Raw genomic sequence first — 12481 nt, 5'->3', positions numbered from 1 at the left:
GGTGGGGGGGAGGTTAACATAATTTTTTACCATTTTTCTGACAATTTGAATTATTTGATAAAACAACTAATAATTTGCTGATCATTTAATTATGGAAATAATCATTAGATGCAGCCAAGAAAACACTAGTTTTTTACTTTGTGAACAGGTCTGTATGGTGGTTGTTATTTGCTGGAAGATACATCATGAGTAAAACAAGTAGTCCATACCATGGCTGAGCATTTTACAAATGACAGTCTCAAAAAGACAGATTCAGACTTCCAGGTTTCAAACGTATCAGACATAGGAAATGAAATCTGTCAACTTGCAGGGTGGATTTGAACATTTATGAATGAATTACTTCATTATTACAACTTGAAATTGTGTAATGTAGATTAGTTTTACAGTGTTTATCAGGTGAGCTGGCATGCTGAGCTGCAGTGAGAGAGGCCCAGAGATGATACTCGGTGATGACTTTTTAGGGGTTCGATCAATGAGCAGAGGGACTTTAAATTGAACCAGCTTGAGATATGATGACTTTTAGCTCGTCTGTACATACACAATCAAATCAAAGATTTTAGTAACAAACTCAGCCCTGACTGGATAGGTTTTTTTGTCCTATTGTCACTACACAACAAAGTAACTCATTTACTAAATCATGCGTTTTCATACATCTGTTTTTATTATTTGTATTTTAACAGTTGGTGAACGTTATGTCATGGAGTATTGGGAAGATAATGACTGTGACACTCTATGGTATTTAATTTTGAACAAATTTGAGCTGCAGTAGAAAACAGCTGGGCCTCCATTTCTGAATGGCAGTAAAACATGTTGCTGTCGCTCCAATGTATCCTTAAACATTTGAATGAAAGTCTCTTTCTTATCTTGTGGTTTCTCTTCATATGGAGCAGTAGTCTCTACTATGGCTCACAATCACTCTGTATTTTAATATCTTGAGGTTTATGTGTTTCAGATGGCACGTTGCTCTATTTATGATTTTGGATGCCACATTAATGTTGTTTTTTTGTTTTCTGAAATGTTAATTACAATTTTACTGATATATGAGTCGTATTTCTTTTTAAGTCTGACTTTTTGGGAGGTATAATTTGTCCTCTGTCTTATTTTGTTTCCTGTAATTGTAACCCATTGTTATTGCTGCATATATTGGTTAGGACTCTCTATATCTCAGTTACTGGTTACTTTTTAAAAAAATGTTACTATCCCTTATTAATCCCACGAGGGGAAATTCAGATTTTCACATATCCCCCAAATCTGGGTGTCAGAGCGCAGGTCCAGGCACCCCTGGACAAACAAAATAAAAATAAATTAAGAATAACAAATCTGACATATCCTAAAATTAATAGCAATTTTGCTATGCCCTGTCTGCCTTTAAACACTCACATCTTTCAGGCTCTACATCACCAGTGCCAAACACAGGAATTTGGTTTTAAAATGTGTATTTTCTGTCTCTGGGCTTAGACATTATTCTGATGTTATCGAGTTTATTTTTTCCAGACTTGACAAAGCCACTGAAGAAATTACAAAATTGTTAGAGGCTGAACAGAAGTACAAATGAGTAGCAAACTGATATTATTTTGTCAAGTAAAGCTGTGTGTGTTTTTTGAGTAACTTTTGGGGACATTTATCTGTAATTATGAGGAGAAAAAAAAAGTTCTTTGTGCTTTGTCAAACTTATAATCTTCTTGTGACCCCTTGTTGAGGCCCCACCCACAGAGTGGGAACCACTATTTTGACTACAGGTAATTGTTATGATGCTTAATTGATCAGAATACTAACTGCGTGCTTCTATATCTGCCTGACTGATTGTATGTGTGCGTGCCTCCCTGTGTGCCTTCATGAATATGTGACTGTGTGTATGTGTTGCTGTATGGTGGCCCTGCATGCCTGCCTTGTGTGTGTGATCAGGTCTCCACTATGGAAAGGAGAGTGTCCGGAGCAGCGGAGGTGCCGACCTTCACAACTTCATCTCCTCTGGCTTTGTGACGTTGGGTCGGGGCCATCAGAAAGGTAAAGGACCATTTCTCTCCTTCTTTCTTACTCTTTTTTCAGATGAGAGTTTGAATTGGCTCTTCTTGTCTATGCTGTATACCTGCTGAATGCTGCAGCGATTCACTAATGTTCCACTTGCAACACTGGTGATCAACAACAAGACACCCGATGGAGGTGAAATGTTTCCAGATTCAATTTCCCTCTCTGAGCAATTCACATCAACTCTTGCCTCTACATTTTACAATTAAATACAAGCGTGTGTGTGTGTTTGTGTGTGTGTGCAAGTGCTGCAAGGCGACCTCTTTTACCTGATTCTGCTTTCAAATTTTTTTAATTGAGTGCTTTCATGGTAGATGAGTGCTGCAGTAAAAATCCACATGATTTACATACAACTCCACTGTATTTTTATATATCTCTGTTCTTCTTCTTTGCTATCAAACCTGCTGATTTCCAGCTCATCAGCCTAATTACAGCAGCTCATGACCTGCTGGAGCTTTAATACCAGTTCAGATTTATGTGTTGTTTGGCAGGCATGTGTGGATTCTCTTCTTTACCAAGTAGCACAGCTTTGTTTCCAAGTGCACAAAGCTGCAGGGGCCTAGAAGTTTCTCTCTGCTCTTACTTCTAATGAGGACGCATTGTATTTATGTTTACATGAAATTAGCTGTTTTTCTTCTTGCTTTTTTCTTTGTTTATTTTCATTCCCAGAGGGGGTCTGTTTCATGATGGTAGTCATATACAGCTGGAAAAAAAATCTCTGATATTCTCTGTAGTCACCTCCCTGCTTCTCTACCAGAGATGAGTAATGAGAAGAAAAAAAAAGATTTGGTTTTATGAATCCTAATTCTTTTAAATAGATTTTCCCACTTGTACAAATATCACAATAGCAGTACTCCTGCATCCCTGTCTATGTACTTGTCACAGCAGCAGCTCGGGGTATGGTTTTGTGTTTAGCATCTGTGCAGTTGAATCTGCGTTTTCTTGCAGAGGGTAGCCTTTGATTCCTCTGCTGCAAAAACAAATGGAATGTGACAGATTGAGATCTTGGAAAGGCCTGCTGATGCTAACATTTCAGACAAAATAGAAGAAAAAAAAGAAAGTATGTGAAGCATGTGCAAGAGTGTCAGTTCTTAAACACTATTATTCTTTCTAACATCTCTGTTTGGCTGCCTTGTACCCAGAGGCAAGTATTACTGTGGATTGAATCTTAAGATCAATAAAACACTGGTCTGAAGTTTGGTCTAGATATTGTTACTGCTTGGTATTATCTTTAGCTTTTCACTAGTGTACAATCACTTCAGGGCAGTGGAGTGAAACAGATAGTTTAACCAAGCCTCCCCCACTCTCTCATAGTCTCTTACACACACACTTCAAATCTGCGACAAGAGAATGGCTTAAAATGTATCATATATCACTTGTCTCCATGACTGAGTGAAGGATATAAATGGCTCCTTTGGTGCTTTTTCCAACTTGCGTTCATCGTTTCAGTCTAAGGATTTACAGATTGTTCGAAAATCACTTGACCTTCTTTGGATTGATCTGAAATCTGTGGATGGATGTGAAATGTCCTGAGAGGTGAACCTGTGGGCTGACGGGAACCTTCAGCGATGAGATGAGTCACAATAAGGTTAACAGCAATTGAACAGTCCAGCTGAATTTAAATCACACCAAGCTTCATTATTTTTTGAAGAGGTTTGCACAGCTTGGTTTGCTCTGGCTGACAGTGACAAAGCTGGGGAAAAAAGAGTGCAAATAAATATTCACAGGTCAGTCAGTGGAAAAATCCTGCTTCCACACAATTCTGGGAACAGATGTTGTCTTCTTTGCCATGTTTCAGTCATTTTTTAGTCTATATATAGGCTTTTTGCCACACTGAGAGAACAGGGTTTGAGACTCATGATGTCCTCTGGCTTGGATAAGCATGGCGTCTGTTATGGTGCTTAATTATACAGGCAGAAAATGTGTTTGGTTGTTAATTATATGGCAAGGTACTCGTGTGTGTGTGTTGCGGTGCAGCCCTTGGGGAGGACAGGTGAGGTCAGGGGGTGTTGCTGAGCATCAGAGCAGCTGGATGCTTCACATCTGTGTGGCAGGATACAAAACAAGCATGTGCTAAACAAGATCAGCCGTGAGCGCTGGGGAGGGAAGCTAACATCCAAACTCAAAATGCTATTCACATTGCTGGTGCACAACCTTCCCCTCAGCTTACCCGTAACCCGTCTACTTCAGTTAGTGGCATCCTAACCCTTTCGAGTCATAATCTCTGGTAACTATGATTAAGTCCAGTGTGTAATTAGGCTTAGACAACACCTTCACTTTGGAGAAGATTGGGTAAAGATTTGTTTTGTGCTAAAGTTAAACCTGATGTTTTTGTTACCTTAACCAAGTGTTGCCATGATCTATATAGAACCATAAAAAATCTCTTACCTAGATGGGATATTTACATGCATTAACATGTCCCACTGTTACAAGAATACTAGTACTAGAGATGGGATTTATGGCCGTTCAAAAGACTGTCTCGTTGTTATATTATTTTTTTTTAAAAGTCAGCTTATTTTTATCAAGGAAACAATCGCTGGTAGCAGTGGTAAGGTACAATATGGATCAGAATGATGGATCAGAATGATTCAAACTTACAGATCCCACCAATATATACTCTATTAAGTTTTATTTATATTTTTTATATACATACACACATTTTTATTCTTATTTACTATTTTTAAATTTTTTTGTATTGTTAAAATGTTCTTGTGTGGTTTACATTGTTTTTGTTATTATTTATACAGATATATCTATGATATATGGCTGTGTAAGTTATTTTTTTCACCTGGACTTGAAAGAGATGTTTTTCTGACAAATAATGCATTGTACTCTGCCTTTGCATGTCGTCCCCAGGAAAGTGCAACCAAATGCTGCTACATTTCTTTTTTTTCTGTTTTCGTTGGAATGTCCAATGAAAACAGAAAAAAATGCTCTTTATTTTTGCAATATTGGGAGATGTTTTGGAATTTTTAATGAAAAAGAAAATAAGCAAATATGACTTCCAAATATGTAATTTTTTCATTATGTTGATTGAAATGTGATGCAATCACATTCAATGCCGATGTTGTACCTTATGCGAGCACTGAGTGTCTGCTAGGGTCCATGTGATGTAAACTTTCTTCAAATCAGAATCCAGGGACGGCAGTAATACCGAGCATGTGCTAAATACATGTACAATCCACAGTACATGTATGGAGCAGAGTAGAATTTGGAACAACATCCATGGTGTCTGCAGCTGTGCATGCGTCTGCAGTGGATTATAATCAAGCATTAAGGCCATCTCATTTCTTTTGCATCCGTCTGCCTGCAAGGCAAGTACCAGACATAAATTTTATCATCTGCCCAATTCCGCAAGGGTCCATGTGAGTCCCTCTGTGGGGCAGCCCAAAATTTGGAAATGCATACTGTACACACTTGAAGTGCTCTGACTGCCCATGTGCCAGGAAAACAAATAGTGCTCAAAGCAAATGCTTGTTTTGATGAGAGGTTGTGTGAGGAGAATGTTGGTTGTAATAATAATTTATCCTTATAAGGTTTGTAATTGAAGTAGTGGCTGCAGGACTTTGAGTTTGCTTTGATTTGTCCGTGCATTTCATTGATGGAGCCCAAACACAGTGTGAAGTTTCAAATTCTCCAGAAAACTTGTGTAATGTCCCCCCACTGTGATACACAACCTTTCAGAAACATCCACAGAAGCCTTGTGTGTTCTTCTATGTCCACATCTATCCATGTTTAAATATGTCTCCTGTTGCAAATTAGTTGTATACAAACTTCATTTCTAACAGACAGGGTTGTCGCTGACATTCAAAGAGATGGAGCTTTTTAAAAAAATTGCGGCCTCCAAAATCTGGCTGCTTATTAAATCAAGAGCTATCGGGAAGCCTTTATGGTTAAGCAGCTGGAGAAAATACGATGTATTTAGCAGTGTTTTGTTGCACAGTTTTTGGTGCATTGTCTGTACTATTGTCAGTATTTAACTGCAATTTATGAAAATCAACACATTATTAAGATAAACAAAACCTTTTGCCATGACACGCTGTCCAGTCTAACTATGTAAACCAGAGACCACCCTGCTTGGATGCCACAGCCGGTGCATGTGCTTGATGTCTGAGTGTGTGCACTGTTTTCCCACATTGTTATGTCAGTAGAAAAAGAGGAGGTACACTTTACTGCAAAACATTGTAGCTATATATATATATATACACACACACACACACACACACACACACACACACACACACACACACACACACACACACACACACACACACACACACACACACACACACATTTTTTAAGTTACTGTTTTGGCCTTTTAGGCTTTATTATATAGGACAGTGGAGAGAGAGAACAGGAAAAATGGGGAGAAGAAAGGGGGAGGGACAGACTTTTCATGTCTCCTCATATAGAAAAGAGATGTGAGACATTATTTTGTCCCAGCAGTCAAACCACCAGGTGGGGTGAGCTTTTTGTGTAAGAACATTTAACTTCTTGCAATTACATGACTCCATCTGAAGCCTTCTGCTACTGTATGGAGTCAGGTATAGCGTTAGAGTGGGTGGTCGTCTGTACCCGGCATGATCTCCCTTTGCTCAAAGTCTCAGGTTGATGCACAGCAGAAATACTGGCGGCAAGCGTGGTTTTGATTTTTAGTTTTTGGACTTCAGTGGAACTCTTGTTTTGTTTTTATTTTCTGTCTTTTGGAGAAGATTTAATGACAAAAACACACCGGGTTTACTTTGTTGCAAAATTCCCCATCATTGTGCAAAAAAGTCTTTTTTACACAAGCATTTTCCCAGGGTGACAACCTTTTGCTAGTGATAAACTTTATTTAGCATTCACAGCTGCTTACCTTGCCCCTGTCCCCTCTGCCATCTGTCCAGATCGATGCACCGCCCCACACATTCCTTTGCTCTTGTGTATTCTCTTGTCCAAAATTAGGAAGCAGCGAGGTTGAGGCTTCTGTCAAACTGAGCCAAACTAATGAGGATGCTCACTGATCTGTTGTGTGTGTGCTGCTGTCAGATGGGACTGCACTGTTACACCGCCTTGGGTGTAAAAACTGCAGAACTCAGTTTGAAGCATCAGAGTCCACAGTAATTGTATAAAAGTTCTCAGGAAACATAATCTCAGAAGATAGATAAGAGGGAACTGGAGCAACTTTGCTTTCCCTTGTTTGCTGGCAGTGGTGATGCAACGCTACACCACATCATCACTTGTAGCCTACACAGACTGACTGAGAGCACAATTGCAGGCTTATATTAATTGCTCTTGTCACAGAAGAACTGTGGTCTACTGTTCTATTCACTCACTGTCACCAACCAAAACTCGGCACTGTAAATCACTGTCACCCTGATGCACATATTTCCTCTGTGCTGGAGGGTGCTTCAAGAGAAAAGCTCAGGGTGCTGGTGCTCAGATTGAGAATCCTGCCATTGATGTAGCTAGATTACAACTCTTACACTTTGATTGATTGAAATTTTCTGCCTCAGACAGGAGCACTGGATCGACAGCCAGCATACACATTTGATATTGTAATAAACATTCTGCTTGCCGGCCGTTATTGGTTGAATGCGTTTGCTGTAATTATTTTTCGATATGTCACTCTTGTCGATATGAAAAGCAGACAAGCCACAGCATCCGGAGAAGCGATTACTTCAGACAAAGCCTCCATCCTTGACTTAGCGTGTGCCATACTTCATTACCTTGCTAAGCCCAACTTTTAATTCTGCTGTATGGAGGAAGTCAAATTGGTTTTCATGGCAGGCAATTTTTATGAATATGATGTGTCTGGAATGGTGGATGTGGTGATGTAGCTGCAGAATTAATGGGGATGTTATCACAGAATTTTTATTATTTACAATACAATTTCAGCACATTAACAAGTGCAGGAGCCACTAATTGTTGTGCTCCTTTTGTAGCGAGTTGTGCTGTACAACAACGCAGTGCTGAGAGACTGCAGGGACTGTAGAGGAGAAAGACATGGGGGAAAAAGAATCTAACTGAGCAAACACGCACTAACAGCTGTTTGTCACTAATTTGTCCCTTTTTGTTTACCTTTTGTGAAGAACTTGATGACAAACCTCTCTGCATTTCAGTACATCCCTCTGATTGTGCCACAGTCATCTCCTGTTCCTTGGAATGAATCAGATGCCGTGGAACAACAAACCCACAGGCGCTATCATCATTTCCAGCCTGTGTAATCAACACTCCAGGCTGATGAGGCAGAAGATGAAAACATTCACCCATGCAAACCTTTGGTGTTGTTTAAGGTACAACAGGAAAAACAAGCCCAGGCATGAACTGACTCACACAGTGAACACGCATCAGCAGGCAGGAGATGGAAAATGAGGTCTTTGATGCAATACCCAACTTTTGAATCAAATCAAATATTGGAACAGTTACTCACTTCAGCTTTCAGTCAGGCATTAGCTGACTTTATGATAACTTGTGCAGTTTGCCAAGCTCTGGATGAGGTTGTGTTCTTTATTAGCAGCATTATTGAGACTTGCAGGGCTTTAATTCTCTTTAAACTTATCTGTAACCATTAGTGAGGAAGCTGCACTGAAAATGTTCTTCTATTATGTTATGAAATGGTTCTAAAAATTATCTTATGCTGTGAAATGAACAAAAATATCAAAAAAAATTACAAAAAGACTGTGAATTTACATCTAATGTAAAATAACACTGAAAAACTAAGTGTTGCAAACCATCAAATTTCCATTTTTAAAGAAAATATTTTTTTAATAAAAATACATTTGCAAATCTATCTATCTATCTATCTATCTATCTATCTATCTATCTATCTATCTATCTATCTATCTATCTATCTATCTATCTATCTATCTATCTATCTATCTATCTATCTATCTATCTATCTTCTGATTGGCCTTGTGAAACATCTGGATTGTAATGTGAGGTCATTTTCAGCTTGTATGCTGCTGTTGATAACCATAAGAAATCTGGGGCAATTTATGCCTCTTGATTTGTATGTTCCTAACACTGGGAAAAAGACAGCTTTAGAAAGTTATAGAAATGTCATTGAAAAGAAAGACAGGCTTTCTTAGTTCTTTCATGAACCCGGGTTGGATTTGTGAAATTCTGCAATGCACAAACATCTTAGATTTGAATGTGATGAGAGAAAGAGCTACTTTGAAACTGGACCTGAGCCCAGACGAAGTCAGTCAAAACACATACAGAGGGGAGAGAACTGGATATTTAACCAAATATAAATTCTGTTCTTTGTTCTCTGTTCTCTGTGGTGGAGGACCAAAGTCCAGTGGGAAATAGCTACCGAAGTAGCATGAAGGTCAGTGGATCCACAGTGAGTCAAACACAGCTTGTAACTGATAAAATGTAATGTGCATTGACTGGCTGAATGTGACAGTTGAAGCTACTGAAATTCACTGCTCTGTAAAGTCCACACACACTCAGCTGCGCAGACAAAAAATTCCAACTTCTCCAGCACACTTTACCACTACAGTTAGAGTAGTCTGTCACCGTGTTTCCCATTGTGTGATCTGTGATTGTTTAGAACCTGATGTTGAAGTTTTTTCATGTTTGCTGTGGTTTGCTAATCTTAACTCAAGTTATACAGTACAATCTGTGATTAAAAGTTACTCCATAGGAAATAATGTTTAATGTGTTTTTATGTTTGCTCATTTTAAAGAAATCTACAGAAAATGATGGAGATAATAAATAATGTATAGTGCAGGGAGAGGCAGAAAACCCAGAGACCTTAATAATAATATAATTATCCTACAAGAAAGTTCTGCTTCTTGTGATAAGATGAGATCAGAGTTAAATTTTTCTGCACTTCATTGGTTGCTGTCCCAGCAAAGGTTCCTTCACTGACACAAATTCTTCTCTAAACACTTTGAAACCAGGTCCCACTTCAGGGTGCAATCTGTACCCCCAAATCAGTTTTAAATGATGAAAATCCAGTCAGGCTGCTCCCTTTTTTGTTCTGTGCCAGTTTTTGATTGACAGCGCTCTCCTATTGGGGCAAAGTGTTCCTGCTCATACAAATTGATGGTCAGGTTCAGGGGATGTGCCACCACTGACCTGCTGGCTAAGCACTCTGCGGAATAACCAATAAGAAAGTGTTAATAAGGTCCTGCACAGAGCAGGACTAGGGCCACGGCGCTCATTAGCAGACAGAGAGATCAAGACAAATTTCTCTTACGCACAATATGGAGAGATGACCAGACAGTTCTATCCCTGCCCCGTCTCTGCAGCTTCTTCTACTGAATATGCAGCAGAGTACAGGACAAGGACAAATGTGAATAATTATCCTACTGAACCCACAAAGAGCAGTACTTTTGATAAATATAGTGTCTGCTCACTTAGGGGTTAATAGGGTGTAAAGTGTGTGTGCCATGCATGTTTTCTTATTTAATTTGACTACAGAGGAGTGTAAAAGTAACTGAATGGTTAAGAGTGTTGAGCATTTCAGCCTCCCTTTGAATTTATGGTCTGTCAGAAGTAACTCCTCAGACTTGCAGTTTGTATTTATGGTTGTTCTAAATGGAAAGCAGAGGACTGTCATGTTTAAATAAAGGGGTGACAGTGCACATGTTGAGACAGCCTCTCTAACATGACATTTACAGTGTTGCATATGGTTATTGACATGAAAAGTGCCACAAATAGTAGAGTAACCCATGAATCACAGAATGAAGAAGGTGTGAATCTTTAACCATCGGTTTCAGAGACTTCTCCATCATCAGAGAGGTGCTGGGTGAGGCGGTTTCTGATGTTGTTCAAGCACCAACTGGTACCTTTGACTTAGTAAAAAGCCAGTTTAAGTCACCTAACTGCTATTTGTCTTCTCCCTAATTTCCCCACCTTGGTAGAAAACCTCGGTGTCCTTGAGCCAAAGACTGAATTGACAACTATCTCTGGCTATTAAGCCATTAACACATGTATTGGATGATGTTCATTTTGTCATTAACTGTCATAGAATAACATTATTTTTCATACCGACAAATCAAAGAAATGATGGTTTTACTTTAGCTGACATGTTTCAACTGCAGTCTTCTTCAGAGCGTCATCCGACGTGTCCTTTTTTATCAGGTGACCGGTCTGACAGATCTTTCAGAATCTGTCAGACCGGCCACTCTCCCCACCGTCTGGTGATCTCTGGCGGATGGAGTCCCAGGTAATCAACACACTTATACAGGATTATTCAAACGAACTCAAAGAACGCCTCACTTCGGAGCCAGACGTACAAAAAGAAATAAGTTCACATTTAAAATGCGCACACGAAGAAGAATTCATTACAACAAAAAATCGCCACATCCAAAAACTTAGCAAACTCAGAGAAAGAAAAAACAGAAACAGGCATGCACACAATTCAATAACAAATGGGTACGAAACTTATCACAACGCACCCTCACGGAACCTGAACAAACAGTTTTGACAAGAGGCCTCAATTTCGCCATCACACCCACCACAATACCACACGAAGAATTCATACTAGCAACAGAATTAGCATGCCAGAAATTACAGGATCAGGGACACAAATCAGAACTCCGTAACGCAATAGCAGGCATTTTGAAATCGGCAAAACTTCCGCACAGTAACATCACCAAGCAAGAAACAAAAGCAATAAAATCACTCAAACAGGACAACAGCATCACCATCCTACCGGCCGACAAAGGACGAACCACAGTCATCATGGACATGGACACATACGAACAACAGCTAACCAACATGCTACAGGACAGGAACACATACGAAATACTCAAAAAAGACCCCACAGAACAAAAGAAAAGGACATTAAAAACTCTGCTAAAGCCACTATTAGAAACCAATAAAATAACACAGGAAGCTTACAACCACCTCATTCCCACAGCTAATGTTACCCCCCGGATATATGGGACACCAAAAATACATAAAAAAGACACACCACTGTGCCCTATTGTAGACAGCATCCGATCAGTCACCTACAACCTCTCAAAAGCTTTAGTAGAAATCATCAAACCCCTCCTTGGTACATCGCAACACCACTGCAAGAACTCAAAACAGCTGGCACAAGAACTCAACAATATTACAATACAAAGAGACGAGATATTCATTTCACACGACGTAGTTTCATTATTCACAAAACCCCCCGTTGACGTCACATTACATATCGTACAAGAGCGACTTAAGAAGGACAGGACACTGAAAAAACGCACAAACCTTACAGTAAATGACACTATCACACTACTCCGGTTCATTGCCACATCCACCTATTTTCAGTTCAAAGGAATTATTTACAGTCAAAAACAAGGTTTTGCAATGGGAGATCCACTATCTGCAATAATGAGTAATTTTTTCATGGAGGACCTAGAAACGAAAGCCATCCACACTGCAGACACACACTCTGGAAACGATATGTTGATGACATCCTGGAAATAATACAATCTGGACACACACAAGAACTTACCGATCATCTGAATAACATGGA

At 39.4% G+C, this 12481-nt stretch overlaps 1 protein-coding gene across 10 annotated transcripts in view; it reads left to right on the top strand.

Moving 5' to 3' along the window:
- The window catches only part of LOC111572501 (protein shisa-6-like), a 109281-nt gene that overhangs the window by 35075 nt on the left and 61725 nt on the right, over positions 1 to 12481 (top strand). For all 10 annotated transcript variants that reach the window (XM_035950944.2, XM_035950943.2, XM_023276191.3 and 7 more), the window contains exon 3: positions 1906 to 2007. In XM_035950944.2, the coding sequence (XP_035806837.1) occupies positions 1906 to 2007 (102 nt within the window). The remainder of the gene's footprint in view (positions 1 to 1905; positions 2008 to 12481) is intronic.

The sequence above is a fragment of the Amphiprion ocellaris genome, chromosome 18 (assembly GCF_022539595.1).
Source record: "Amphiprion ocellaris isolate individual 3 ecotype Okinawa chromosome 18, ASM2253959v1, whole genome shotgun sequence".
Lineage (NCBI taxonomy): Eukaryota > Metazoa > Chordata > Actinopteri > Pomacentridae > Amphiprion > Amphiprion ocellaris.
This window is presented reverse-complemented; position numbering and strand designations above follow the sequence as displayed.